This window comes from Cuculus canorus, chromosome 11, assembly GCF_017976375.1.
Source record: "Cuculus canorus isolate bCucCan1 chromosome 11, bCucCan1.pri, whole genome shotgun sequence".
NCBI classification, from domain to species: domain Eukaryota; kingdom Metazoa; phylum Chordata; class Aves; order Cuculiformes; family Cuculidae; genus Cuculus; species Cuculus canorus.
In genome coordinates, this window is record NC_071411.1 from 3,319,611 (window position 1) to 3,345,898 (window position 26,288).

The following is a 26,288-nucleotide window of genomic DNA, read 5'->3' on the forward strand; positions in this document are numbered from 1 at the left end:
TGCTTTGAACTGACACTGGCTTTTAGATAATATTTACAACATTAGCTAAGCCTTAAATCATTGGGAATGACTGCTCATCCCCCTGCCTGGAGGGACAGAGGGCAATGGAACAGATAAGGTGTTTTAAGTGGGAATAAGCTATTAATGCAGGGAAACATCTAAGGGATCAGAGATCTTCAGCTCTGCCCTTCTCCCAGGGCCATTGCACGGAGTAGAAGGTGACAACCAAGCCCCACTGCTTGGGTTATCCCTGACCCCCAGCAGAGTCTGATCTGCTGCTCCTCATGGAGTTGGCAGGTTGGGAGAAGCCACCCTTCCCCACAGCACCTCCTCCTCCAGTAAGGACCTGCTGGTCCCAGCACAGGAACCCTTCGCTGGCTGCCTGTTTGCGCCACCCCAGCACACAGAAACCCCCCAGTCTTGGCAGACACAGAGTGGGGTGTGCAGAGGGGAGAGAGGGGGCAACATCCATGCTTGCTTCTCCTTGCAAAGTGGATTGCAAATGGGTCCCCCTGCAGCTGGGGTGGGGAATGTATGCAAACTGCCATAATTTTAGCATATAAACCTCTGTCATCCAGGGAGGCAGAGCTGGGAGACACTGGCAGGGCTGGCACAAGGCACCAAAGCCTGATGCAAGGGTGGCCCTTGGTCCAGAGTCATTAGCCCAGCACTAGCATGGCCAGGGTCCTAGTTATTTAGGCTGCTCTGTGCCCCAACCACCCTCCATGCTGATCCCAAACCCTCATCCTCCTCAGGTTGGGCCAGGGTCTCTCCTTTCCACCCAAACCCTGAGCTTGCCCGGATCCAGGATATACTTACTGCCTTAGATAAGCATCCTTTCACCTCTTGCAGCTCACCTCTCCTCCTCCCTGCCGGCTGCCATCCCCGAGGCAGGGCTCTGGGCAGGGCACTGAGCTCTTGGGAGGACGAGGGCTCATCTCCCTTTCCTACAGGCACCTGTGGCTTCACAGCCCAGGTGCCACACATCATTCCAATTCACACATTGACCGGACAACCAGGTGCAGCTCCTTTGCAGCTCCTCCACTTCGGCTTTCAGAGGAGCAGAGACCACAGGAGTTTCTTCTCTGCGATTTTGCCCTTTGCTCTTCCCCACTTAGGAATCCCATAGGGAAAAGCATCTTTGTCCCAGGCTTTCCCCTGCGCAGCTGGCACTACCCCTGGGGATCACTGGAGTGATCCTGCAATAAAATCTCTGCCAGGGCTGGATGCAGCCACAGCAAGCAGGCTGGGATGGTTGCTGGCTCCTGGCTAGCAACTTCCCAGCCATTTGCTTTGCATGTCCAGCACTCATGGCAGCTAAAATACCCAAACCTGCAGAACCCAGGGGACCTCGAAAGAGCATCAGACTGTTTTAAAAATACTTTATTCTTTAGAAAATACAGCGTTCAGTACAGTGTGCTCTGCTCCCCCCAGCTTCAACCCCACCGCCCGCTCCACCGAGGTCAAGGCAACATCGGCATGTTCACCGCTGCAGCAGGAAAGCAGAGGGCAGAATTCATGGACCCCGTTTCCATCTTCCCAGGGAGTCAGGCGGCTCTCAAGCCCTCACTGGTTCCCAGCAGCAAGGCACTCTCCCTCCCCGAGCCCTCAGTGAAGCCTAACTCAGTGCCAAGCTCAGCCCTTAGAGCTGGGAATAGCTGCGGATGTCCCCGGGGGAACGCGCAGAGGCTGTCACACTTCCCCCCCAGGAGGATTTGGGGTAGCCCGTGCATTTAAGACATGGGGCTGCCCCAGATCAGAAAGCCAGCAGCAAAACTTGGGGGTGACAGTGGAGCACAAGGAGGGTGGGGGCTTGAGGTCCTCCCCAGCTCCCATCCTAAACTGAGTTAGGGCTGTGACAGATCCCTCTGATGGGAAAAAGCCTTAAGAGGTGCGTTCAAAAATGGGATGCAAACCACCCAAAGGCAGTGTGATCTCCTTCCAGGGCCAGGCTGAGCTCTGAACTTGGGGATGACCTTCCTCCTCCCCAGGGACAAACTCCTACCAGCAAAGCCCACCCCGCGGGGAGGGCTCCTGTCCACACCCTGAGGGGGTGCAGGATCGCTCTGGGCATGGGACAGCGGGGCCGTGCACACCGACAGCAGGACAGGGGAGCAAAATCTGGGGGAGCAGGGAAAGAAGCATTTACTCTTTTCAACCAGGAATCCCCACCACCATCCATCCCCCTTCCCTTTGCATAGAGCGGCTTGCAGGCGAGCGTGTCCTTCAGTCACATGGGGACACAGAGAGCAGCGGCTGTGACCCCGGGGAGACAAGAGCAAGGCTGGGGGATGCGGTCCTGCTGCTCTCATCCTCCTCCAGTAGCGCCAGGCCTTGCAGAAGGATGCAAGGAAGAGAAACCTCAATAACCCTGAACCCTCCTCCTCCTCGCTCTGCCCCCAGGTGCAAGAAGACATCCTGATGTTTACAAAAGGAATGAAATAGGAAAATAAAAGGAGGAAAAAAAAAAAAAAAAAAAAGGAAGGCTGAGATAGAAGGAAAGATCCCCAGGTCAGCAGAGAGGAAGCCGGGAAGCACTGCGGGGATGCTGTCCATTCACCGCCCGGTCCTGTGGGATTTAACTGTCCTCGCCGTTCTCGCCTGGCCCCTTGATCAGCCGCTTCTGTCCTCGTTTCCCCACAGGCCCCTTGGGCTTGGCAAAGGCCTGCTTGAAGGCGTGCTGCTTGGGGTGCACCTCCTCGTAGAGGAACTCTGCCGTCAGCTCAGCTCCGTCGTCGATCTCGATCTGCATCCGGAAGCAGCAAGTGGGGGTTAGCAGCTCGGCACTCACCTTCGGGGCACCCAGTTCTCCCCTCATCCCACCAGCAAGGCTGGACCAAGGCTGTGTGGTACATTTCCTTGCAGATGCCTTGGCTCCATTATCTCCACATAGGCTTTTACTTACCTTCTTGTCTATCTCCAGGCAAAACTCCTGCTCCACGGTGTCCAGCAACCGGCTCTTGCAGCTGGAGTAGAGCATGCGCTCCTTGATGCTGCATTTGTACCCAGGCATGGAGTAGATAAAGACTGCGAGAAGAGAGTGTGGCTTGCAGTGCTGCCCAGGCTCATGACCACAGAGCACGAGGCAGCAACGCCCCACTGTGGTCATGGCTTTTCCAGCCCCAAGAGTCCCAGTTTATTCAGTGACAGAAGGCGAGCCATTCCATTCCATCCACCACCCCTTCCCAAATCTCCCCTGGTTCCAATAAGCATGCAATAGCTGCACAAATCCTGCATGGCAGCACCCATGTGGCAGCTACTTTAGGTACCAGAAGGCTCATGAGCACCCACCATGGGAAGATGGCAAGCGAGAACTGATTCAAGGTCCCCTGTCGCACCATCCCCACTCCCATTCCCATCCCTGCTTGCTCTCCACACATCCAGTGTATCCCTGATTGCCACCCACACAAGCAATGGTCGAGGAAGAGTGGGGACCAGCGGGGGCTCTATCCAGCTGCCCTCGGTGCCAAGGCACTCACCGACAGACTCCAAATAGTCTCCTTCATGCGAGTGCTTGTACAGGAAGAAATGGTAGCGAGCGGAGTCCTGTGGGATCCTCTTGGGCAGGTCGGCGATCTCTGTGGGGCTCGTGTGCACCAGGTCGATGGTTTCCCGCTCCAGATCCAGCTTCTGATGGACAAGAGAGGGGTGCGGGAGTGAGAGATGGCAGCAAGAGGCAGGGGCAGCGGGGGGCAGGGGAGCTGCATGAAGGACCTACCAGCTGGATGTAGTTGATTTTCTTCTGCTTGAGAGCCTGGATGGCTTGCTGAGCATCCAGCTGCAGGGGGAAGGCCAGGCCCTGCAGGGTCTGGTGCTTGCTCTCCACGCTAATCTCCGTCTTCACCTGGGGATGGAGACAGCCCGAGTGTCAGGGCAGAGAGCAGTAAAGCACAGGGAAGGGAGAGCAAGGAAAACTGGGCAGTGCCATGGTGAAAAGCTTCTCACCCAAGGAGCCGCCTGACACCTGGCTCACAGGGACCATGGCATTAAAGCACTGAGATGTCAGCCAGCCTCAGGGCAGCGATGCTTGTCACCGTACTGCCGCTCGGGGAGATCACCCAGCCCAGCCATGCACCCCCACACGCCTCCTGCTTCACTCCCAACAAAGACCATCTCAAAATCATTGCTTCCCAGTGAGAGCCCGGCAGCGATGCTGTGACCAACACGGCTATGTGTTCATTCCTGATCATCTCCAACTGCAATCTGTGAGTGGCAGTGGCAGCCCTGAAATCACAGCGTTCAGCTGGATGGGTCCTCGCCGGTAAGGAAGGCAAACCCCTCCTCGGCGGGTTTAATTGCAGCAGACAGGCAGCCCTTCCAACACCAGAGCTGGGAAATTAGAGATCATGGAATCACAGAATGGTTTGGGTTGAAAGGGACCTTAAAGCCCATCCAGTCCCACCCCTCTGCCATGGGCAGAGACACTTCCCACCGGCTCAGGCTGCCCAAGGCTCACCCAACCTGGCCTGGAAACCCTCCAGGGATGGGGCAACCACAGCTTCTCTGGGCAGCCCGGGCCAGGGCCTCACCACCCTCATCGTGAATTTCTTCCTAATGTCTGACCTAAATCTTCCCCCTTCCAGTTTAAAGCCATTCCCGCTTGTCCTGCCACTCCATGCCCTTGTAAAAAGTTCCTCCCCAGCCTTCTTGCAGGTCCCCTTCAGGTACTGGAAGGCTGCTATAAGGTCTCCCTGTAGCCTCCACAGCTTGGAAAGATCCCAGCCACTGGTTTCCCCATAACCCCTGTAAGGCAGAAGCTTCCGCTCGTACCCCAAGCAAACCCCCTATCTCAGGAGACTGAACTCCACGTCAAAGAAGGAAAGGAAAGAGATTGCAAAGACATCGCATCACCCTGGGTGCCTCCAGCCAACCACAACGTGGGGGTCCCTGACTGGGACTGGAAGAGGGGGCAGGACACAGCAGGCAAGGCATACCTCCTCGGGGCCCGGGTACTCTACCAGCGATGGGCAGCAGCAACAGCCCCCCACCATCTGCCACAGAATACAGGGAGACGGTGTCACCCCAACGGCGGAGGAGTCCATCCCACCTCCAGACCACCCCAGGTAGACAGTCCAGCAATGCCAACCCAGGCACTCTGCAGCGAGCACGGGTCCCTTTCCTTTGGGGTCGGTTTGGAGGATTTTGGATAAAGCAAGTCCAGCCTTTTAAAAAATATATTTTTCCTTCTTCTCCCTCCCTCCCCGATAGAGAAAAATCAAGGCATGCCAAGAGAAACACAGGAGGTTTAGCTTATATCTCAAGAACAGCTCAACAGCACCAAAGTGCATCTCGTTCCAAGGCTGCCCTTCATTACAAGAGCCCCACATGGTACCCACAGCCCGGCAAGATGATGGACCCGGGTGCCTGGAGCAGAGCATGCAGAAAAACAGCACGGGGAGAGGGAAAAACCAGGCATCAAGCGGGTAGAGCAGCCTACCATCTCGGTGCTCGAGTCCTGGGAACGGGAATCCTGCCAGCGTGGGGAGAGGAGACACACCGTCAACAGCACCCCGTGCGGGGACGGAGTGGGGATCTCGTGTGAAACGAGAAGGGAAGGAGGACACACGGACATGCTGGGGGCATGGGGCCATACCATCTCTCTGCTGGAGGCCAGGGAAGGCAGGTCCTGGCAGCACGGGCAGGGAGAGCAGCAGAAAATGACACAGGAGACATCAGTGCCGGGGAGGGGCGAGAGGGAGAGCCCCAGCCCCCAGCCCTGGCAGCCCCACATGCCACATCTCCATTGACATCCCTGCACAGAGCCCATCCCTGCCCCACCTCCTGCTGGCTCCCCAGGGTCTAGGGTGGCCCCAACCCAGGGTCTAGAGGAGTTCCAGCAGTCACAGCAAGAGATTCTGGGCTATCCCCTGCCAAAGAGCTTCTCCTCAGGCCAAGCGTCCTGGGGGATGAACAAGATGTAAATGAGAAATAACTGCTCAAGGGTCGTTCAGCGTCAGGTAGGCAAGAAGTCCAGCTGACATCTTCCACGGCCCCAGCAAGGGCATGACGGCCAGTGCACATGGGTTCAGAGGACACAGACAATCTTGCCTGGTCCTACCCTGTGGAGAAGTGCAGAGTGATGATATTACCACTGCCAGAACCTCCTTATCCTTATCTGTCTCTCTCACAAACGCAAGGAGGTTGGGAGGGTTATAGTGGGACCGGAGTAAGCTAAAGCTGCGACACAAAGCATGCTGAAGTCCAAAAATCCCAAGGGGTGCAAGTTTGTCCTAGCAACATCCTCTCCCGCATACACCTCTATTTTCTACTCCCTCCCTTTTCAAAAACATTGAAAATGGGCTCACTTGAAGCATTCCCCAGCGCACGAACCAGGAACCATGCACAGGATGGCCGAGCACACGCTGCATCGTCTCCCCCAGCCCCAGTCTTGCCAGGAGTGGGCTTGGCTGGGGGTTATTTGATCTCCTTTTCTTTAGGTTAGTCTTTTCCCCCCCCTTTTCTCATTGCTGGCACAGTGCTGACTTCGGCTAATGAGCATGTCTCTGTCTTATGGTGAAACCTTCCAGGAGACAAAGAAATCCACCATCTCTTTTGCTTTTCATATCATAGAATGGTTTGCGTTGGAAGGAACCTTAAAGCCCATCCAGTTCCACCCCCTGCCATGGGCAGGGACACCTCCCACTGGCTCAGGGGCTCCAAGCCCCATCCAACCTGGCCTGGAACCCCTCCAGGGATGGGGCAGCCACCCCTGCTCTGGGTAACCTGGGCCAGGGCCACCCCACCCTCACAGGAAAAAAACCCACCTCTGGTGGGGTTCTGACAAAGCCTCTGCTCTACCCACTCACTGACAGCATACGGCAGCTACAAAGGACACCTTCACGCTACAATGGGACCGTGATTTTCATTTCCTCTTAATTCTTCTGCTTCACCCCCCAGCTCCAAAGCTGCCTTCCTCTCCCCCGCAGCCCCACAATGTGATACTCCTGGCTCCCCTCCACATTCCTGAGCCTGTTATGCTTCTATAAAGACTTCCCACTCACGGGTGTTAAGGTACCTCAATCCCAAATTCAAAGCCATTTCTTACCCCACAGTCTGCTTGCAACTTCCAGCTCAGAAAAGCTGGCAATGCATTTTCCAGCTATTTTAAAAAAATAATAAAAAAAAAATATATAAAACAAGTGGCAAATATTTGCGAGCTCAAGCCTTGCCCTGGGGCTGCATCCCAAGTTGCTGCCAGCTCCCGTACCCAAATGAAACGGCATGTGTGTGCAGGGACCTCCCAGCCTGTGCACAACGTGCAAGGTCGTGCAACGACCCTGTATGCCTGCAGACCACATGCAAGGCTGGAGGCATTGCAGTACTGCACAGGGTACTACAGATTCAGCGCTGCTCCCGTACCGCTCCCCTCGATGAAAACCCTCTGCTTTGGGTGGCTCCAGACACTCGCCCAAAGCTGCATTTACTGAGAGTTACGAGTTCCCCTGCCCTGGCGTAGCTCCCAGTGCCTCCCCAGTGCCTGGGGCTGAGCAGGCACAGCCCCAACACCAACACAGAGACCCTTCAGCACACTCGGCACTTGACCACTTCCCACCTTAAAATCCACAGGCAAATATATGTCATTTTTCTCCTCTTTCTAAATGTCAGTGACCAACTCCTGTGGCCCAGACTGGCACAGGGGATAGTGGATCTTTAAAATAACTCCCAACCAAACCAAAAGGCAGCAGCACCTTCACCCGGGAGCTGCGTCTTGCAAAGGTGAGAGTGTGAAGCAGAACACATCAGATCAGCCAGAAAACAAACATCACAAACCCCACTCACCTAGGCCACGTGTCCCTGCAAGACACAGCCCGAAAAAAACAACCAAAATGACTTAATCTGTCTCTAGTGGCCAGCCAAGGAGATCATGCAGACGCTCAAAGGTGCCAAACCAGCTGCAGAGCCACCATGAGCATCCACCTTTCTCTTCTCCAGGTGTGGGCATAACCTTGGATCCTTCAGTACAAATCCTGCCCAGCTCCTCCAGGCTGGTGGCTAGGATAACCATGCCAAGACCCATGTGGTAGAGATCCCTCCTTGGTGGCATCTCCTGAAAGCCACTCAATTCTGCCACTCCTAGACCTGCTCTGGCAGGTGGGAAACCTTCTGCTTCATCTTCTGCCATTAATTAATGCCATCAGAATGATTAGTTTCACATCACCCAGGCATGTCCTGATCCACCCACAAACCCCACAGCCCCAGCACAGGCAGAAGTGAGAGAGATGCTGCTCTAGAGAAGGCTTTCTGTGGTATCCAAGTGAAATCCTCCCACCCCAACAAAATCCTGCTTTCAGGCACTCTTCGCACCCACTGAGCTGATCCTCCTCCATGCCTTGGCATTTCACAGCACCATGGAGGTTGGCACGAGTGCTGGGAGATGCCCAGGATGGGAAGATGATGGCGTTACAGCCTTGTCTGCCCACAACCCTACCCTGAGACACTTCTTTTTCCAGCACATAAGCCCTCAAACTGAGGCTAAGATCTGTATTTCTTGGGACAGCATCCCTCATTATAGCCACAGAGGAAGAGCATGGGAAAGGAGGCTGCTGCAGCCCAAACTTGAGCCTGAATGCTTCCTACCCCCTTGCCAATTCAGACCCAGCTCTGGCTTTCGCCCCAATACTTAAAGGTTAGAGACTGCTGCCTGCTTTCAGCCTCAAACCATGTTCTAACTGCCAATCACAGCAAGCAAACGGAACCCTGAGCTCATGTTTTAGCAAGGGAAAAGAAGAAATTGTAAATTCCTCTTTACACCACCAATTTGACCTTAAGGATGCTCGATCTGCGTCAGCAAGGGTAGGAACAGGTTAAACTGCAGAGCTACAAGAGAGCTCAGTGAAAAGGAGCCAGCTCTTTTAGCTGGATGCCTGGGATGCACTCCCACAACTCCAGCAGCAAACACATCCTTGCATCCCTGTGTGCCCCAAGGGTCTCAGGCTCCTTTCCTGGGCTGGCAGACACCCACCTCGTTGATCCGGATCTGCTGGAGCTCCTGTTCGGCTGCGGTCAGCGGGGCTGGGGCAGAGCAGGAGGACACGTGCTTTTGGTAACCACTCAAGGACACGTCTTCCTGCAAAGAGAGGGGCAGGAATGGCAGGGGGAAAGTGTCAGGGGGTAGTTATCACCATGGGGCTGGATGCATCTCAAACCCTGAAGCTGCATCTGAGCAACCCAGTGAGTATTGAGGTCTCTCCATACCAGGAGGATCAACCTGAGTAGCACTCTCAGATGCCTCCATGCAAATCTCACACAACTGCCCACGCCTGTTCAGAGCACCCTGTCCCTCCCCGGACACCCATGGGTGCAGCAGCACGGCTCTGCCGGCTGATGAACAGAGTTCATGAGCAGGACAGTGCGACGGGAGCAGGAGGCCATCAGCAGGGATGCTCTCTGGCTCCCATTGCCACCACGAGCCCCAGAGCAGGGCTGATGCTCAGGAGGCCCTGGCTGTGCAGCTGCCCCTGTGAAAAGCCCATGGAAGAGGAGAATCCTCTCCCCAAGCCCTGCTGGGGAACTGCAGCTGGATAAATCCAGCACAGCTGCAGCTCACATTGCTGCAGTGACACTGCCACCACCTGGTACTTCTTTTCCTGCTCAGAATAAAGCTTTGGATCTCCTGCAAGCCTTCCCCCCACTTTTTCCACAGACTGACTGCAGGCAGGAGAAAGCAGCAGCAGCCACCCCCGAGACAGCAGCACAGGGGACAAACCTCCATTCTGTCCTCCCCAACGGATACCAACGTCCCATGTCCCACCCAGCTTCAGCCAAGGCTGCTGAATCTCCAAGCCAAACCCAAAAGGCTGCCCAGAAACCACCACCGTACCTTCACCGTTCCAAACATCTCATCCTTTATGTGCCCCCCGCCAAACTCCTTCTTCACCGTCGCTCTGGTGGCAGCGTACAGCATCTTCAGCCGGACCTGCACAAGTAGGGGGCCGGCAAGATGGTCAGAGAGGAGCACAGTGGGACAAGAAGTGCCCAACGCTGGTGGCCACCATTCCACCACCAGCTCTGCAAACCTCAGCCCTTTCTGGGAGCAACCACCTAGTTTTCAGCTCCGGCTGATTTCCAACCGCAGCATCCCTTGGGCAGGGAGCAGCCAGGGAAATCCATCAGCGCTATTTCCAGGACTTGCCTTGCTAAACACTGCCCAGAACCCAACGATCTATTCTGTGTTCTCTTTCCCAGCGCTGAGCTTCAGCACGTTGTTTCTCACCCACATCTGGGTAAGAGCAGGCGCAAATACTGCCAGAGTCGCCTAAAAGCGACTTTTGCCTTTTGGCACTCCTTTTGCCTTGTTTTTCTGCAAAACGCAGGGAAGAGTTTTTGCAAGTGCTCCTTGGTGCTCTGCTCTTTTGCAATAAGACCCCCCCACAGCTTGTTGTGACATATAGATAAAAAGTATCTATCATCATTATATATTATTATATATCATAGAATCACAGAATGGTTTGTGTTGGAAGGGACCTCAAAGCTCATCCAGTCCCACCTCCCACTGGATCAGGTTGCTCCAAGCCCCATCCAACCTGGCCTTGAACCCCTCCAGGGATGGGGCAGCCACCACTGCTCTGGGCAACCTGGGTCAGGGTCTCACCACCTTCAGAGTGAAGAATTTCGACCTAATGTCTAACCTAAATCGTCACCCTTCCAATTTAAAGCTGTATGTACGTGCACGTACACAGAAAATTATATATTATCTTATTTTATTATAATCATATATACGTGTGGGAATGGCAGGAGGATGTGCTGAGGGAGGTTTATGTGGGATGTTAGGAAAGGTCTTTCACCCAGAGGGTGGTAGAGCCCTGGAACAGTTCCCCAGGGAAGCAGTCATGGCACCAAAGCTGACAATATTGCAAAAGCATTTGGACAATGCCCTTGGATACATGGTGTGAATGTTGGGGTTGCTCTGTCCCACAGGAGTTGCACTCAATGATCCTTGTGGGTCCCTTCCAACTGAGGATATTCTATGATTCTATACAAGTGTGTATATATAATAATATATATTTGTTAGAGCTATCTTGAACTACAGAGAGTCTTTCTTATATGTGCGTGTTATAATATATATAATTACAGATAATGAAGATATATAATTATATATAATGATAACAATTTATATTTGCTGTCTATATAACAAATATTTATATATATATATGACAAGCCTACGTATTAACGTGGCAGTAAATCTATAGGGCATATAGATTACATAAAATATGTAACATACATATAGGTATATACGCGTGTATATATAAAAATATATATAATAAGTGTGCATGTTAACACGGCAGTAAATCTGATAGCCCATTTCAGAGATGTGCTCAACAAGAAGGTGTTTTCCAAGCTGTACCACTGACATCTGCTAAACCAACCTCCCATCCAACCAGCCCTTTTGTGTCCGCTCTCCTATGCCGTCTCCCACCCCTCAAGCCAGCCCAGCAGGTGTCAGTGCCAGCCCGGGCACAGCTCCGAGGGAAGCCTGCCCAGCCCTTTTGAAGGCTGATTTTGGAGCTGGGCCACACTGGACACTGGGCCAGGCGAGTCGCTGCCAGCTCCAGCTCTTCCCAGCAATGCTTTTAGCCAGAGCCATGGTGGAACATCTCCATCCCAGCCCTGTGGTCCATAGCACTCCCCTCCCTACAACCCAGATCCTCCACCTCTTCACGCAGCGCCACAAAGAGGACAGAGCAAGTCCCAACGTATCTTATGGTGTCTTAAAAAATCCCTCCCATCCCTAAAGAAGTCTTCACTTCTCAGCCGTGGCACAAGCGTTGGAGGGCATCCATCAGCCCCAGCACAAAGTTAGCTTGGCCAACATGTTCTCCACCCTCCACCTCCCAGAGCACCTCTGTGTCCGCACGCTGGGCTGTCGCTGCCCGGCACGCTGCTCACCGGGGAGCTGTCGGGCGACCAGGAGATGAAGAGCCACTCGTAGCCCTGGGCGTTCTGGCTGTCCAGGCGGTACAGCACGTAGCACGGCTGCTGCTCGTCCAGCAAGGGCAGCACAAAGGCGTCATAGTCGGCATCCCAGCGCCGGGACAGCTCTTTGTGGGCTCCCAGCACGAGCTGTTCTGGAAGAAGACAGAGAAGGTGGTGTTAGATGAAGGCAAGGCTGAGGTCACCCTGCAGGGCCACAGGGCTGCTTGTGTAGGGGCTCGCTGCCAACAACGATGCTGTCCCGCACAAAACCAAATTGAGGGCTTGAACCACAGGCGGGAGCGTACACCCCCATGAGCAACCCCTCCAGATGTTGTCAAGGCTGCGGCTGATGTAAAGGGGCTGATTTTCTGCTCGTATCCCACTGCCTCACATCCAAACATCTCCTCCTCTCCTGTGGCTACGCTAGTGACTACCCATAGCCTCCTTCCACTCTGCTCTCTCCAGCCACATCATCCCCAGCCATCCCCTCTTGCTCACAAGGGAACATAAGACCTCCTCCATCTCACCTACACAAGCTTTAGTGGCTTGGGCAGTAGAAGACCTCATCAGGGGCACGAGGAACCACCTAGGTGTGGGATGCTGAGAAAAATGAAGGTCCCATAGCAAAAAAACAGGATGATGAGCCAACACTACCCTTATCAGATTCCCTGCAACCTCAGAGGGGTCAAAACCAGAGCCGATACCTGAAGCCCATGTCTGCGGGGACCAGAGCTGTCCTAGAGACCTGACTCTGGGGGGTGACCATGCTGCCAGGGGTGCCCCAGCCTCTAGAAGCGACCTACATATTTCATGCACGTGGTTGCAATCTCAAGTGTCTGAAGGGTATTTTTTCCAGCTGCTACGCAACCAGTGGTGGGGCTGGGAGCCCCGTGAGCCCGGCAGCACTTGGCTGGGATTAAAATGCTTCTGCAGGCATCCTGTGAACAAGAAAAAAACCTCTGTGGGGGTCAAACCAAGCTCCGAGATGGCTGGATGGAAAAGCAACAGTGCTGGAGATGATTAGTGTAGGTTGCTAGAAAAGAACGTGTATTATTATTCCATTTTTAGATGAAGAAATGTCTGGGGGAACTATCAGGACTCAGAACAAGATGTAGGAAAATCCAAAGGTGCCAAAGCAAAATGACTTAGGGCCTTGGAGAGCTGCCACTCGAGGGGATGCTGGCACACACCCTGCCTGGACCTCTGCCCTTGGCCTTGCTGTCCATCAGGAGCCCTGGAGCCCCTTGGCTGGGGCAGAGTCCTCTCCCTCCCAACCCATCCAGCTCAGAGGCTCCAAATGCCATGGCAGGAAAGCTTTTAAGGAACATAGTTGAGGAGTTAAGGGTTTAGGATGAATTACTCTCACTCCACCTTTCCATACGAGCAGGCCATTCCCTTCCAAGACAACGGTGTTCCCCTTTTCTGCCCGACGCCACAGCATCTGCCACCACACACCAAACCCAGAATTATTTGCACACGAGGGGCACACGCTACCAGCACAATAACAAAGACAGCAGAGAAAAAAGTACTGAAAATACTTTATCTTCAGCAAAACAACCTATTTTGAGAAAGAGAAGTGTAAAACCTGTGTACCCCTAAAATAATGATAAAACCCTGCAAATGGTTTTGTGCATTGCAAAGACTTGGGATCCTGAAGAGACTGCAAGGACTTCTGTCCGGCCAAACCCACCAACAGGTCACGGGTGTCTCCATCTGCCAAACATTCCAACACCTCACACATGAGGCAATCAGTGCCGAGTCACTCCAGGCTGTTCCCGGGATGCACTCAAGCCGTGCTGCCGTGAGCTGGGGGCCTCCAGCTTTCTCCTGGGCTGGAGGAGCCACGTATTCCCCTGTCTCCCATCAGGCACTTCACAGTTCAGCTCAACCCATTCAGGGCCACATTCTCCTCTCCAGGAAATGTTGGGAAAGGGAAACCCAGAGCAGCCGCCCTTCAGCCCAGTATCATCATCAGCCCCAGCTATTTTGAGCTCTATTTCTGCAGGGCACTGCTCCTGCTGGGAAAGGCACATCTGGGAGTATTTCTGGCCCTCGAGGTGCCACCAGCGCTCGGCCGCAAGCAGACTGACTGCCTTGCTCCAAAATGCCTGTACAAGCAGCCCTGCCTGTAGCTTTGGGACCAGCGCGGGAGCTGGGAGTCTGCAAAGCCCAGTGCACAATATCCCCTACGTGCAAAGAAACACACCCAACAGCGAGGCCCACCAAGCCAACCTTGTCCAGAAACCCACCGACAGTGAGTGCAGCATCATCTAAAAACACGTTGGATCACAAGCTGCTCTCACGCCAGGAAACTGCTGACGAGCTTTGGCGTGTGACCTGCTCCTAAGATCATCCAGTTCAACCATCATCCCAACCCCACCGTGCCGACTAAACCATGCCATGAAGTACCACATCCATATGCTTTTTGAACACCTCCAGGGATGGAGACTCCACCAGTGCCCTGGGCAGCCTGTTCCAGTGCTGCACCACTCCAGCTCTGGACACAGGGTCAGTGTGCTAAAGTCCATCTGTCCAGCTGTGACTTTTCCCTGGATGCTCACTACTGCCTGAAGGTCCTTCTCTGGTGGGTAGCAGCAAGCTGATGTCCCCTGTGTTACCGAATAGTGGCCCAGAGGGACTGAACAACTTGTCCCAGGTTGTGTGGGAAGGCAGACAGAAGGTCCCTTACCCAGGCTGGTGGGATCACCACCACCTTGTCCCCAGCAGACAAAGCCCTTTGGTGCAGAGATGCTCCTGGCTCTTCTCCTTCCACCTGCCTACCTACAGGAGCCTCAGGCTCTGCCACATCACAGAGGCTTCTGCAGATGCCCAGGCTCCTCCAGAGCTGCCCACGGGAAAGGAGCCAGCAGAGAGGAAGAGCTGAACTGTGAAGCACAAAGCACTGTCAAGCGAGACTGGTCCATGAAGCAGCTGTGACAACTGGCACATTGGACAGATAACTACATTCCATTGGGCCTGAATGGATGTGGTGGGACATAGTTTCCATTGATGTTAAAAAGTCTTCCCTTGCTGGTGTCACTGGCCACAACCCAGAGGCAGTGGCACGAGCCCTAGTGCCTTAAGGCCAGGCTTAGGGACATTCATGACTTATCCTAACACCAACCTGATTCCCACTGTTGAAATGCAAAAGGAGCCAAGAGAGCAAAATCATTGTCAAAGACGCTCCAAAGAAACAACACAGATGTCGCATACCAACACACGGGAACCTTGCCAAGGACAAAGCTAACACTGCTGAACCTTGCGGTGGCCCCACTGATGTGCCCCATGCGTTTCACATCACGCTGCACTTCCAAATACAGCTCCACAGCCCCGCTGAAGGCTGGCACGGGCTCCTTATGACCACGTCCACCTTAGTGTTTGCGCGTGGTCCTGGCAGCCCACCCAAGGGAGGTGGTGATGGCAGCTTGGCTGACGTGAGAGACAAGTCATTCATATGTAATTGTATGAGGCTGAGTTGATGGAAAACCTACACCACGGAAGGTCCCTGCCGGGACGTTCAATCAGTGCCTTGCTCCGCTTGTTTGTTTGACGGATGTAGAAGCCACCCAAAAGCACCTTTTGGTGTGGCGAACGTGGGCAGGTTGGTGCCAGCCTGCACACTAGGCTGGAGCAGCCCCACGCACAGGAGCTGGGATGGGCTTCAGAGCACAGCACCCCTCACGGGATGCAACCAGGGCCCCGTGCTGAGAAGCAATCCCCAGCCCTGAGCATCTGCTCGCCTCGGGTGGGATGCCCTGTCTGAGGAGGACTATGCAGCAGAAATGAGTTCCCCATAACAAAATCCAACACAGCAGTATGAAAAGCTACCCAGAGCCCAGCACAAATTCCAGACACCAACGTCGATCTGCTGGCAAAGTTGCTGCTTCCCTTAAGAGCTGTCCTGGAGGTTCCATAGCTGCTCACCAGCACCAAATTTTGGGCTTGTGTTTCGGCTCCAGGCTGCTGGGCGCCAGGAAACCCCGGTGAGATTTGCCTTGGTGTTTCCAAAGACACAAGCTGGCACCACAGCGGCAAAGAGGAAAGGAAGAGAGGTGAAACAGAGAACCGACATAAATCAAAGCACTTAAAAACGGGACTTACCATCCTCAATGACGACCTTGATGAGCCGAACTGAACCATTTCGGGCTTTGGCAAAGAAGTCCCTTAATTCTGTGGTGGCTGAAAGAACCAGAAACATCGTGATGAGATTTAAGAGTCAAAGCAGGCGCTGGGCTGTTCAGCGTCTGGTCAGGCAGGGGAGCAACTCGACAGGATCGAAATTGAGAAATAAACAAGAAATAAAACTTCTGGTGCCAAAAAAAAAAAGGTAATAAAAATAATAATATAAAATCCAAACAGCTGGGAGCAAAGTGCTGCGTCTCCCTGAGGCGTCAGAGTTGAATAGCAGCTGGGAGCACATGTGATCCAGAGAACTTGATACTCGGCCTGGGTGAACATAATCACCCAAATTTAGATGACAGCTTGGCCGGTGCAGGCGAAGAGAGCTCAAGTGACAAGTTTATTCGCTTTACAGAGCAGCAGGGTTTGCATGTAGGGGGTGGCTGGAAGATGTCCCGACAGGCTGTGACATCCTGGGCTTGTAACACACAGCAGGGATGCTGCTCCCGAGGCATCTCGGGACCAGAACCAAGGCACTGGTTTGAAGTAAAGTCCCTGGAGAAGGGAAAGGTAACATTCTTGGGGGTTTGCTCCAAAGTCAGAGGGGCCTTGGTTGCAGAAGGCTTTTGGGAAGCCTTCTTCCTCCTCATCCACTCCTCTCCAGGCACCAGTCATCAGCAACCAGTCTTCAGCATCCTAGCAGAAGGGAACAGCGGGCAGTGGACATGGGTGGCAGCCCACAACCAGTGTCAGAAGCTTAATCAGCCCACCCTGAAAGCATCACAGGGGCAGAGGTCCCCGTCCCACCTGGGACACACTGTGTGTAAAGGCAACGCCCAAGACATGCAGCTTGGAGGGCTGAGCCCCACGACAAGGAGCACCTCCCGTCTTGGCTCCCTCTGAAAGCCCCTTGGATTATTTGCCCAAGCCCCTTCCTGGACGTGGCCACGCAGACAAGGGGGTCCCGTGAGTTCAAAGCCGCAGGCAGCCCTGTGCTTGTTAGAAATACTGAAGAAACCAGCGTTGCAAAGATTAGAGATCTGAGCAGACACCCCTCTTAGTTCGCGCCAAGAGTCACCATCAGCCGACCCCTGCTCCTGGCACTTTGCCGTGCCGCCTCCCTGTGACCAATAACCACGCCGGAGCAGCCTGCAGCAGGAAGGAGCCCTTAGAGCCCAAGAGCATCCACGGCCAAGGCACTTTGCAAAACAAGCCATGGCTATGTCAGCTGGAAAGGCGAGGTGGCCAGAGAAGCCATCTCCTGCAAGCAAGGGCAGCATCTGTTCCACTTCAATCCCACCGGCAGTGGGTACCACGCGGCACCCCAGCGTCGCTGCAGGAGGACGTTACCCATCGCTCACCCAAGGGACATACGGGGCCACCAACTCCATCACACGCCAGTGCCCTCTGTCCCCTGGAGGCAGCCCCTGGAGGCGGCACGGATTTGTCCCCACGCACAGACACTGGTGATACAGGCAGAGTGGTGGACCGGGATGTCCTCTGGGAACTCCCACCTGTCCCCATCCAAGTGAGAGATATGAGATGCATCTGCCCCACCGGCTCCAAGCCTGTCCTGATCAGAGGTCCGGATGGATTCTCCTCCCACAGAGAGGAGGCACAAATGAGAAAGAGCTCCCAGCTGGGTACCCTGCAAACAGCAGCGCTCCCACACAAACCCAGAGAGGCCACTCCAGCGGGACTCCGTGGGAACAGGCAGGCAGACTCCCAAACAAAGCCACACCAGTCCCTAACGGCATTTTAGGGGACACGCAAAAGGCTTGCTGGCGTAGCCCCACTGCGAGTAAACCATCCTTCTCCCTCCAACAGCATCGAGGCATGCAGCTCTCCCAGCTCCCAGCGCAGACCTTCACCCTCTCCCAGTGCCAGACGGGAGCTCTGCCTGCTCCTGTACCTCCCATCCAAGGCTACTCCGATATTTTTAGCTCCTTTCCCTGTTGAGAGCGGCCGTTTCCTTCCGGCAGCATCTGTGGTTATTGCAAACACACGAGGCAGAAACGGAAGAGAAAAAGAGACTTTCATACACCCAGGAAACCTCGTGCAGGAGACAAAAGCCCTTAATAAGCTTCACCAATTCCTATTCCACTGTGCAAACAGAGGAGAATAACATTGGTCTTGGATGTTTCTATAGCACCAGCTACAGGCGAGAAAGAGGAAAGCTCTGCAGCATTAATGGGTTGCAAATCCCTCCAGCTTGACCCCAACCTTCCCAGAGCCCAAGGGCTGGCAGGGATCTGGAAAATCAGGAATCTGGGTAAATGCAGCCCCCAGCCCACCTGGAAATGCCAGGAGAGCCCAGAAGTATTGGATCAACAGCTGGGATGATGGACAGTTGAATGAGTGATACCCAAGTGATGGCCAAGCGCCAGGACCTGCGTAGGTGCAGAAAGGTTTGAGGGGATGGGGAGAAGCACAGATGCTGCTGGAGGAGCTGGGCGCACGATGGGAAATACCACAAGGTCTGCCAAGGAGAGAGATGCTTTCCAGAGAAGACAGCAGTGGAGATTTCAAAAACAACCCAGAGGGGACTCCTGAGCTTCAATTCTGCTGAAATAATAATAATAAAAAACCCCAAATAAAGCAATTTTCAGTTCCCCAGGGTGTCTTCGACGTCCCCTTCTGTCTCCCGCAACACAGCCAAAAGCCAGTGAGGAGGGAGAGGAACAAGCTAGAGAAGGTTTTCGGCACGAGCTCAGCAACAGCATGCTTCGTTACAGCGTGATTACGACTTAATTGGCAATGCCGACTTGACGAGATGGCTCGCGTGCCTAAAATACTAATACAAGAATCCAGAGCTGGCTCTGGAAGAAAGGCAAGGAGGAGACCTTACCCTGGGGATGGAGGCAAGCGGTACCTCCACCCCAAGGCATCTCCATGCCGAGAGTCTCCAGGACCCAACTCAAGGGCTGGAAAACCCATATGTGGGAAAACACAAAAATCAGCTTCTTCTTCTGCTTCCTCTTCTGCATTTGACAACGAGGTGAAGGAGGAAAGAAGATGCTGGGCATACAATGCACAGAGCGAGCTACAACCATCTTCATGTCTGGATGGGGATGGGAGGAGTGACAGGACAGAAGACTGAAGGGGAACTCACGCCTCCAACTCACCCCCTTGACATGGGTTCCTGGAAAATCTTGGAACAAATAATTTAGAAACAAACCCAAGCTGGGCTACAGCCAGCAGGGACCTACTGAAAATAAAGCTGCAGGAGATCAACCTAGCCTCCTCCAGCAGAGCTACAGATGTGTGGGCTTCAAGGGTCTCAGTTCAGCTTTTTAAGTGTCTCCAAGCTTCAGAAGCCAGCTTGGGAAACACAGTGGTGGTGAACCTCTACAGCACCAGCATAAAACTGGACGGCAACTCACTCTAGGAGGTATCAGAAGGTTGGATCGAGCAAGGTCTCCTGAGGACCTGTGGTGGATCCAGGTTTAGTCCACATTTCTATGAGCCCCTCTGGCAACTGCAGTAGTGTTTTCTGCAGCTGTAAGGTAGGAAGCTAGAGGAGATGCGAGCACGTGCTGAGGAAGAATTCACCGTTTTCTCAGGAGAGTGGAGAAACGGGCTGGAAAAAAAAGAAATAGGATGAAACTCAATAGGAGGCAAATTACTGTAATTAGGAGAAGGACCAGCCATATCAACACAAGGCAGGGTCCAGCAGCTCCAGAGAAGTAGGATGTAAGCCAAACCACGGGTTAAATGCTTCATGTTGTTGCAGGCAAAGTCATTTGTGGAGGCACAAACGAGCAAGACCATGTTATGTGGTGCCGACGAAGCTTCAGGTGCAGCACAAAGAGCATGTTCGGGCTCAGCATCATGCAAGGAGGCAGAGGACGGATGGCACCTATGTCAGAAGGCACAACGCGCAGGAGTGACTAAAAGAACTGAGGCTGGTTGACCCAGAGGAAAAAAATATGAACAACTTGTACTGGTTTTCCAGCCAGAAACATCAGGTTTTACCTTAGCATCTGGGAAATTTCATGATCAAACACTGGGAAACTTCATGATCAAACATGATCCTGCCCTGAAAGACCTCCAGAAACCCTCCCAGGATGCTGCTGCTTCGAGGCAGGAAGAGCTTGGTGGCACTGTGAGAAGTCTTCTGGCCCTGCAGCCAACCCTCCTGGCAGACGCGGTGTGTGCACGCACGCGAGTCCTCAGCCACCCTCCTATGACAGCTCAGAAATCGCCTCCAGCCAGCGAGTCGTGCAGCACCTCCCTCTCCTGCCCGTTCGTAGGCTGCGATGAGTCGTCCCTTATTGATGAGCAACCTGCACCAATGCATTCAGCAGCCTGCTCAGAGCGTGTCCCAGGTCCCCCTGCACCACAAAACCTCCCGGCACCCATTTGGGATGGAGGACTGAACAGAGCCGTCTGTTGGCACCAGGGCACCAAGGCTGGGCAGCTTGTGGCATGGCAGGGAGGTGACGGATTGGGCAGCAGCGGCCGTCAGATGGCCCCGAGCATCCAGACAGGCTGCCAGGGGAGAAGAGCTCACGATGGGAAGGCACAACAGTGCCTACTCTCAGCAGCACCGAGCTGGCACAAACCGAAGCCTGAAGACCCCATGCCTCAGAGGACAGTGAGGTGGCTGGATCCTTGCATCCACTCAACGGAAGTGTCGCTTGCAGCCAGCTGCCTTGCCCCAGGACGTGGCTGCCTGGATCGATCCCTGGGAGATTTCAGTGCTGGGCTCAAAGCATCACATGGCACCAAAAAAGGCTGTGAGATGGAGCAGTGAGAGATGATGCCAGCGGGTACCACCCTGCCACTAAAGCTGTCCCCAAAGCAGAGCCTCTTTTGATGTTTACAGTCCCAATTAGTTTATCTGAGCAGAGACAAGCTGTAACGAGGCCAGAGGGAGAGAGAGGCACCGTGCAGCGATGACAGCCGTAGCCACGGCAACGTGCCGGTCTCTCCCTGGGGATGCCAGGATGCCAGCGGAGCAGCCTGCCAGGGAAGCACCGCAGGGATGGGAATGAAGGTGCCAGCCATGCTGTCACCCCTGCACCTTCCCCTCCTCCATCCTCTCATTCCCTTCTTGCCTAAGCAACAGGATTTGCTTATTCTCCCTTCCCAATCTCCCCCCATCCTGACGACAGCGCCCAGCTCCCAAATCAATAATACATGTTCCCTGAAACAGATGCCTCTCTCGGTACGTTGAGTCACCTCATCCTCCCGATGGGAAACCCGAGACTCCATCCCATCAATCTTTCATTCCCTGGACATAATCTTCAAGTTGATGTGACTCCAAGCAGCTGCTTCCCTTTCACCATCCAGGGCACAGCGCGTGTGGAAACTCAGCCAAAAATCCAGCCACAAACCTGGACAAAACTTGTCCAAGTTCCAGGAATGCTTGGCAAGAGAGTAGTCAAGATGCCGATGGATAAAACACTGTTATACCTGCACCACCCACGCTTTCCCTGCACCGGCAGCTCTGCCTGGCTCCTGCCAGGGCATCCTGGAAAGGGCACGATGGCAACAGGCACAACAGAGCTGTTGCTGCTGCTGAAATCCTCCCTTTTCAGTCTATCCCAGTGTAACTCCGTCACGCAGCGCCTGCTCAGCCCACTCACTGCAGAGCGCTTTTCTGCTGACAAGACACGGCTGCCCAGTTTAAGCGCTAAGAGGATTTTATTTCTCACCACGGAAAAAAAGAAAATAAATGTCCTTGCAGGGAATCTTTTCTCACGGAAAAAGGCTACCGATGTCAGGAGAAAATAGAAAGAAGGGGTAAAAAGAAAAAAATCTGAGCCAAAGAGTATACAAGTAAAGCTTTCCCCCAGTTTCCTGAGCAACTGGGCAATATTCTGCAAGATTTCATGCAGATGATCCCTGGTCCCTATTGCAAACCCTGCCTGACACCAGCGATTTGCTTCTGATTTTCCACTTGTGTGCCCAGGACCTGTCTTTTCTCCGCTTTGGCCCCTCAGATCGGAGTTATTCAGCCCTTCCCTTGCTCCAGGGTGGGCAGCACCCACCCTGCAGGCAGCACGGGTCGGATGCAGCCGGCAGCACAGCATCCTAGAGCAAAGCAGTGATGCCAGCAGGCACAATCCTGCTTTGCCTGCAGAAGTTGCTGGTTGCTGCTCCTCTTCTCTGCCCATAGAGCCACCACTGGGAGCACTGGTTTGGGCATCAGGGGGACAGGGACCAAGCCTGGCAGTGATCTTGTTGCATTTACAGCCTCTCAAGGAATACTTTCTGAGGAATTTCCTTCATTCTGCCATTTTTGGCGCATAACCTCAAGGGGTTTGACATCTCAGGGTGTTTGGTCTTCTACCTGTGCTGCTGCTCTGGTCACCCTGACGTGCCACCCACTGGAACACAGGCCATCAACCTCCAAATTGGGTGCTGACCCAAGAAAAGAGCTCACAAGTGGGGACCACCTCCTTAAAACCACCCTTACAGCAGCTCGGTGCCTTCTCCCCTGTGGAAACCAGGGGCCATGAAGCAGCCATCCCTCCTCTCTTCCACTGATGGCACAGTGTGGACACATCCCCAATTAGTGGGTTATTCCCACCACCCCAGACGAATTCAGGCGGCCTCCGGAGCCACGGTGGGAGGAGAGGCGCTGAGGAAGCAAAGCGGTGGATGAGGAGAAAAGCTCCTTCTTTCTTCTCACTGAAAAACCAGAAAGCTGTCTGCTTTCAAAGGAGACCTTTGCAGATCCAGTAGCTCCCAGGTCCACCCTTCATGCTCCTTTTATCCTGACATAATTCCTGCCTGCATGCATCAGCTATGCTTCTCCTGAAGCAAATGACTATTCCTTGTCCAGTGCAAGATCCAGTTCTGGGGCAAAGCAGAGGCTCAGCTGTTGACAGGAGCAAAGGTCCTTCCCATCCCTACGTCTCGCCACCTCGCCCCAAAGGAGCAGGCACGAGGCTCTATTTCTTTGCTTGAAGAGACAACACGCATTTGAGGTCTTTACTTTCCAGATGAAAAAAAACCATCCCTTTTAAGAGACATTTTCTCTCTACCCAGATGTCACGAAACAGATCCCAGAAGCGACCGAAATCAACGACCTCCCACCAGGATCAAAACCCTGGTTCAGCGTCGCCTTCCTAAGGCTTTAAACTCAAAACGGTGAATGCTGTCCCCACCTAACGCCACTCAGGGTGGAACAGAGGCTGTAAAAATACTCATTGAATCCTTCCAGCTGTAGCTAAAAAGCAGGTTTCCAGCCCAACGAAGCCTACAGCAACCCTCGATAGCTTCCAACCACCTTCCCAGCCTGGCAATGTCCATGGCAGCCCGGTTTCCTCGCCAGCACCTTCGAGGGAGCTGCCACGGATACCCAAAAAATAATAACTAGCCTCTTGCCTGTGTGTGAAAGGCTCAGCTCTGTTTAAACACCGCAAACCTGTGGCTCTGCACCTCCAAGTGAGCGCTGGCATCGCTCTGTCTCCTGGGGACCACCAGCTTCTCCCCAAAAAGCTGTAGTGAGTGGCATCGCAGCAGAGGGGCTGCTCCAGGGGCTCTCCCATCATCCTGCTCTCACTGATGGAGCACAGCAGCAACCACAATCTCTGGCTGGTTTGTCCGCCACCTGCCCTAAACCCCACTGGCAGGTCCAATCGTAATTCCCACCGGAACTGATGCCTTCCTGCAAACTGGGGAGAAATAGGGATGAAAGAACACAAAGCGATGCAGGCACGCAAAAATAACAAGGCCTTGGAAACGGGGAAGATATGGAAAATCCCTCCTCCTCCTCAGCAAACAACAGACCTCAATGTCTCAGCAGAGGGGCTGAAAGTAGCAGCGGGATTGCTGCTCCTCATCTAAATAATGAATCCGCTGTCTGCCAAGGAAATGAATCAACTTGACCACCGTGCCAAGGTGAGGAGGACCAAAAGACCCCCAAAGCAGCCTCTGGGGTGGTTCCCTTAAAGCCCAGAGCGCCCTGGTTCAGCATCAGCATCCCAGTTCAGCATTGCGGGTGTTGGAGGGGCAGACGTTGCATCCAGAGAGGAAACAGCCGCTCCCTGGAAGAGGGACCACGCAGGAGAGTTGAGAGGAGAGATCCCAGAGAGCTTCAGCCACCCAGAGACGTCCCCGATGCTGGGAGAGCAACACCACCCAACACAAGTTATTTTTCACAACCATCAGGAGAGGTTTTTATGCCTCTCCAAGCTCGGTGTCGGCTGCCTGGGCAGAGTCGATGGGTCTACCCCTGCCCTGCACGGGCTGCAGCTCGTCGGGGGAAGTCGAAGTCCCTTCCCCTTTCCAGTTGAGCGCTGCTGACGGGGCACGTAACGACCTACAGGCAATGACAACTCAGTGACTCCTAACGCTGGTCCCAGCAGGGTTTGCCAAGAGGTGGGCAACCAAGGTCAGCGAAGGTCAGTGCTCGCCGAGAGCAGCTCGTTGGCTTCATAGAGTCAACACATCCCTCTTAGCAGCCATGGGGATCCCAGGGAAGATGGAATCAGCAGCACAGGAGGGGACACGGCGGTGAGCAACAGGCAGCAGCAGCTTGAGGCAGCACAACAGGTCTGGCCTGCACCGAACCCCACGGCAGAGCTCTGCAGAGCAGGAATGGCAAACCAAGAGCTCAGGTGGGTGCTGGGGTTCAACCTGCTGAGGTTTTTTGAAGTTGTTATTATTTTTTTACAGTAGAGGCAACATTCAACCAAAGCCTGAACCTCAGCGTCTCAGCTTAAACCAAAACCAACAAACCTGAACTCAAGCATCATCAGCTACCAGCACTCCCAGGCATCATCACCAACAGCTTCTCAACTCCATCTCTTCCAGGAGCTTTTGACCATGAACTCATGCAACGAGGATGCTCATCCCACACAGGAAGAGCAGCCCTAAATTTGACATCTTTGTGCTTCGGTGCTGGCCGTGAGGAAGGGGGTTGTGAGGCCAACGTCCCAGCTTCCCTCTGCGATGGATTCACACCCGACCAGCGCGGTGCAGGGCTTCAGGGACGGCTGCTCTCACATCCCTGCTCGCATATTGTTTCAGTGACATAAATTATGCAGCACCTCTAGCCCTGATTAATACTGTTAATTGAGCTGCAGTGGGGAGCAGGAGGGAACTACCGTGAGGACACACAGGCATGCACCAAACGCACCCATAAACGCAAAAGTCATCGTCTTGGAGTGCTGGAGGGAGTGAATGGAGAAAGTGGGGAAGCTTCCTCCAAATCCAAAAGCAATGGGCAGGCAGGAATTCACTCGGGGTCCTTGCTGCCCCCTTGGGAGGAGACCTAGTGCTGGGGACCAAGCATTCTCGCAGGGAGGGCAGATGTGGGGCTGCGGCGAAGTAGATCTGGGTGGATTACGGTGCTGCCGCAGCAGAAGGTGCCTGTACGAGCGGTGTCAGGGTGGTTTTTATGGAGCATGAGACCAGACAAAGGATGCAGGGATCCCCCCACCAGCAGCATCCCCGGAGCCAGACCCCTTCCTTCTCCTTCCACGAGCACCCGAATGCTCTGAGGGTGCCTCAGTGCCCCCCAACACCCCGGCTACTCGCAGGAAAACCTGCTGGCTCCTTCGATAAGCTTCATCTTATCGGCCCCATCATCGCTACCGTGGCACCAACACTGCCCGGCAGCCTCGGGGCTGGGGATGCTCGGGATGGGGGGGGATGCTCCGGATGTGGGGGGATGCTCGGGATGTGGGGGATGCTCGGGATGAGGGGGGGATGCTCGGGATGTGGGGGGATGCTCGGGATGAGGGGAGCAGGATGCTCGGGATAGAGGAAGATGGTCGCGATGGGGCGGAGGGAAGGATGCTCGGGACTGGGCGGCTCCCGAGCGCGATGGGGGCAGCAGCGGGCGGCACTCACCGTGGATGCCGGTCTGGTGAGTCATGGCTCCGCTCGGCTCCGCCGCGTCCCGGGCAGGAAACAGTCCCGCTGGCAGCGCCACCCGCTTCCGGAGCCCCGAGCCTGCAGCCCCGGGGAGGAGCGCCCGGGGAGGACGGGCACGAAGCCCAGCTCCGGCAGGAGCCGCCCGGAGGAGCCGCTGCGGGAGTGCGAGCCGCCGGGAGGAGGGACCAGCCCGGAGAGGAGCCGGTGCCACCGGGAGGAGCCGCTGCGGGGAGGAACAGCCCCAGCACCGGGAGGAACCACCGGCGAGGAGGAGCTCCCGCCCCGGGGAGGAGGAGCCGCCGGGAGGAGGAGCCGCCGCCGCTGAGCAGCAGCCCGCCCCGCTGCTCCCGTAGGAGCTGCCCCGCACCCGCCCCGCCGCGCCGCGCCGGGAGGAGCCGCGCCCGCCCCGCAGCGCCCCCTGC

General features: G+C 54.6%; 1 protein-coding gene across 1 annotated transcript; it reads right to left on the bottom strand.

Annotated features, from left to right (window-relative positions):
* Positions 1-1,367: 1,367 nt before the first annotated feature.
* TWF2 (twinfilin actin binding protein 2) lies at positions 1,368-26,244 on the bottom strand. Its single transcript, XM_054076214.1, has 9 exons — positions 25,843-26,244; positions 16,015-16,092; positions 11,887-12,065; positions 9,821-9,916; positions 8,963-9,067; positions 3,719-3,844; positions 3,480-3,630; positions 2,906-3,027; positions 1,368-2,746 (listed from the first exon to the last, which is right to left on the bottom strand). The coding sequence occupies exons 1-9, from the start codon at positions 25,865-25,867 to the stop codon at positions 2,579-2,581; spliced, it is 1,050 nt and encodes a 349-aa protein (XP_053932189.1). The 5' UTR covers positions 25,868-26,244; the 3' UTR covers positions 1,368-2,578.
* Between the last annotated feature and the right edge of the window lie 44 nt (positions 26,245-26,288).

Excerpts from the sequence above, each read along its gene's own strand:
- TWF2 (XM_054076214.1), bottom strand. The coding sequence starts at position 25,867 with ATGACTCACCAGACCGGCATCCACG. Across the intron at positions 9,068-9,820 it reads AGATGTTTGGAACGGTGAAG|GAAGACGTGTCCTTGAGTGG; the intron begins GTACGGTGGTGG and ends CTCTCTTTGCAG. Across the intron at positions 3,028-3,479 it reads AGACTATTTGGAGTCTGTCG|TCTTTATCTACTCCATGCCT; the intron begins GTGAGTGCCTTG and ends CTCTTCTCGCAG.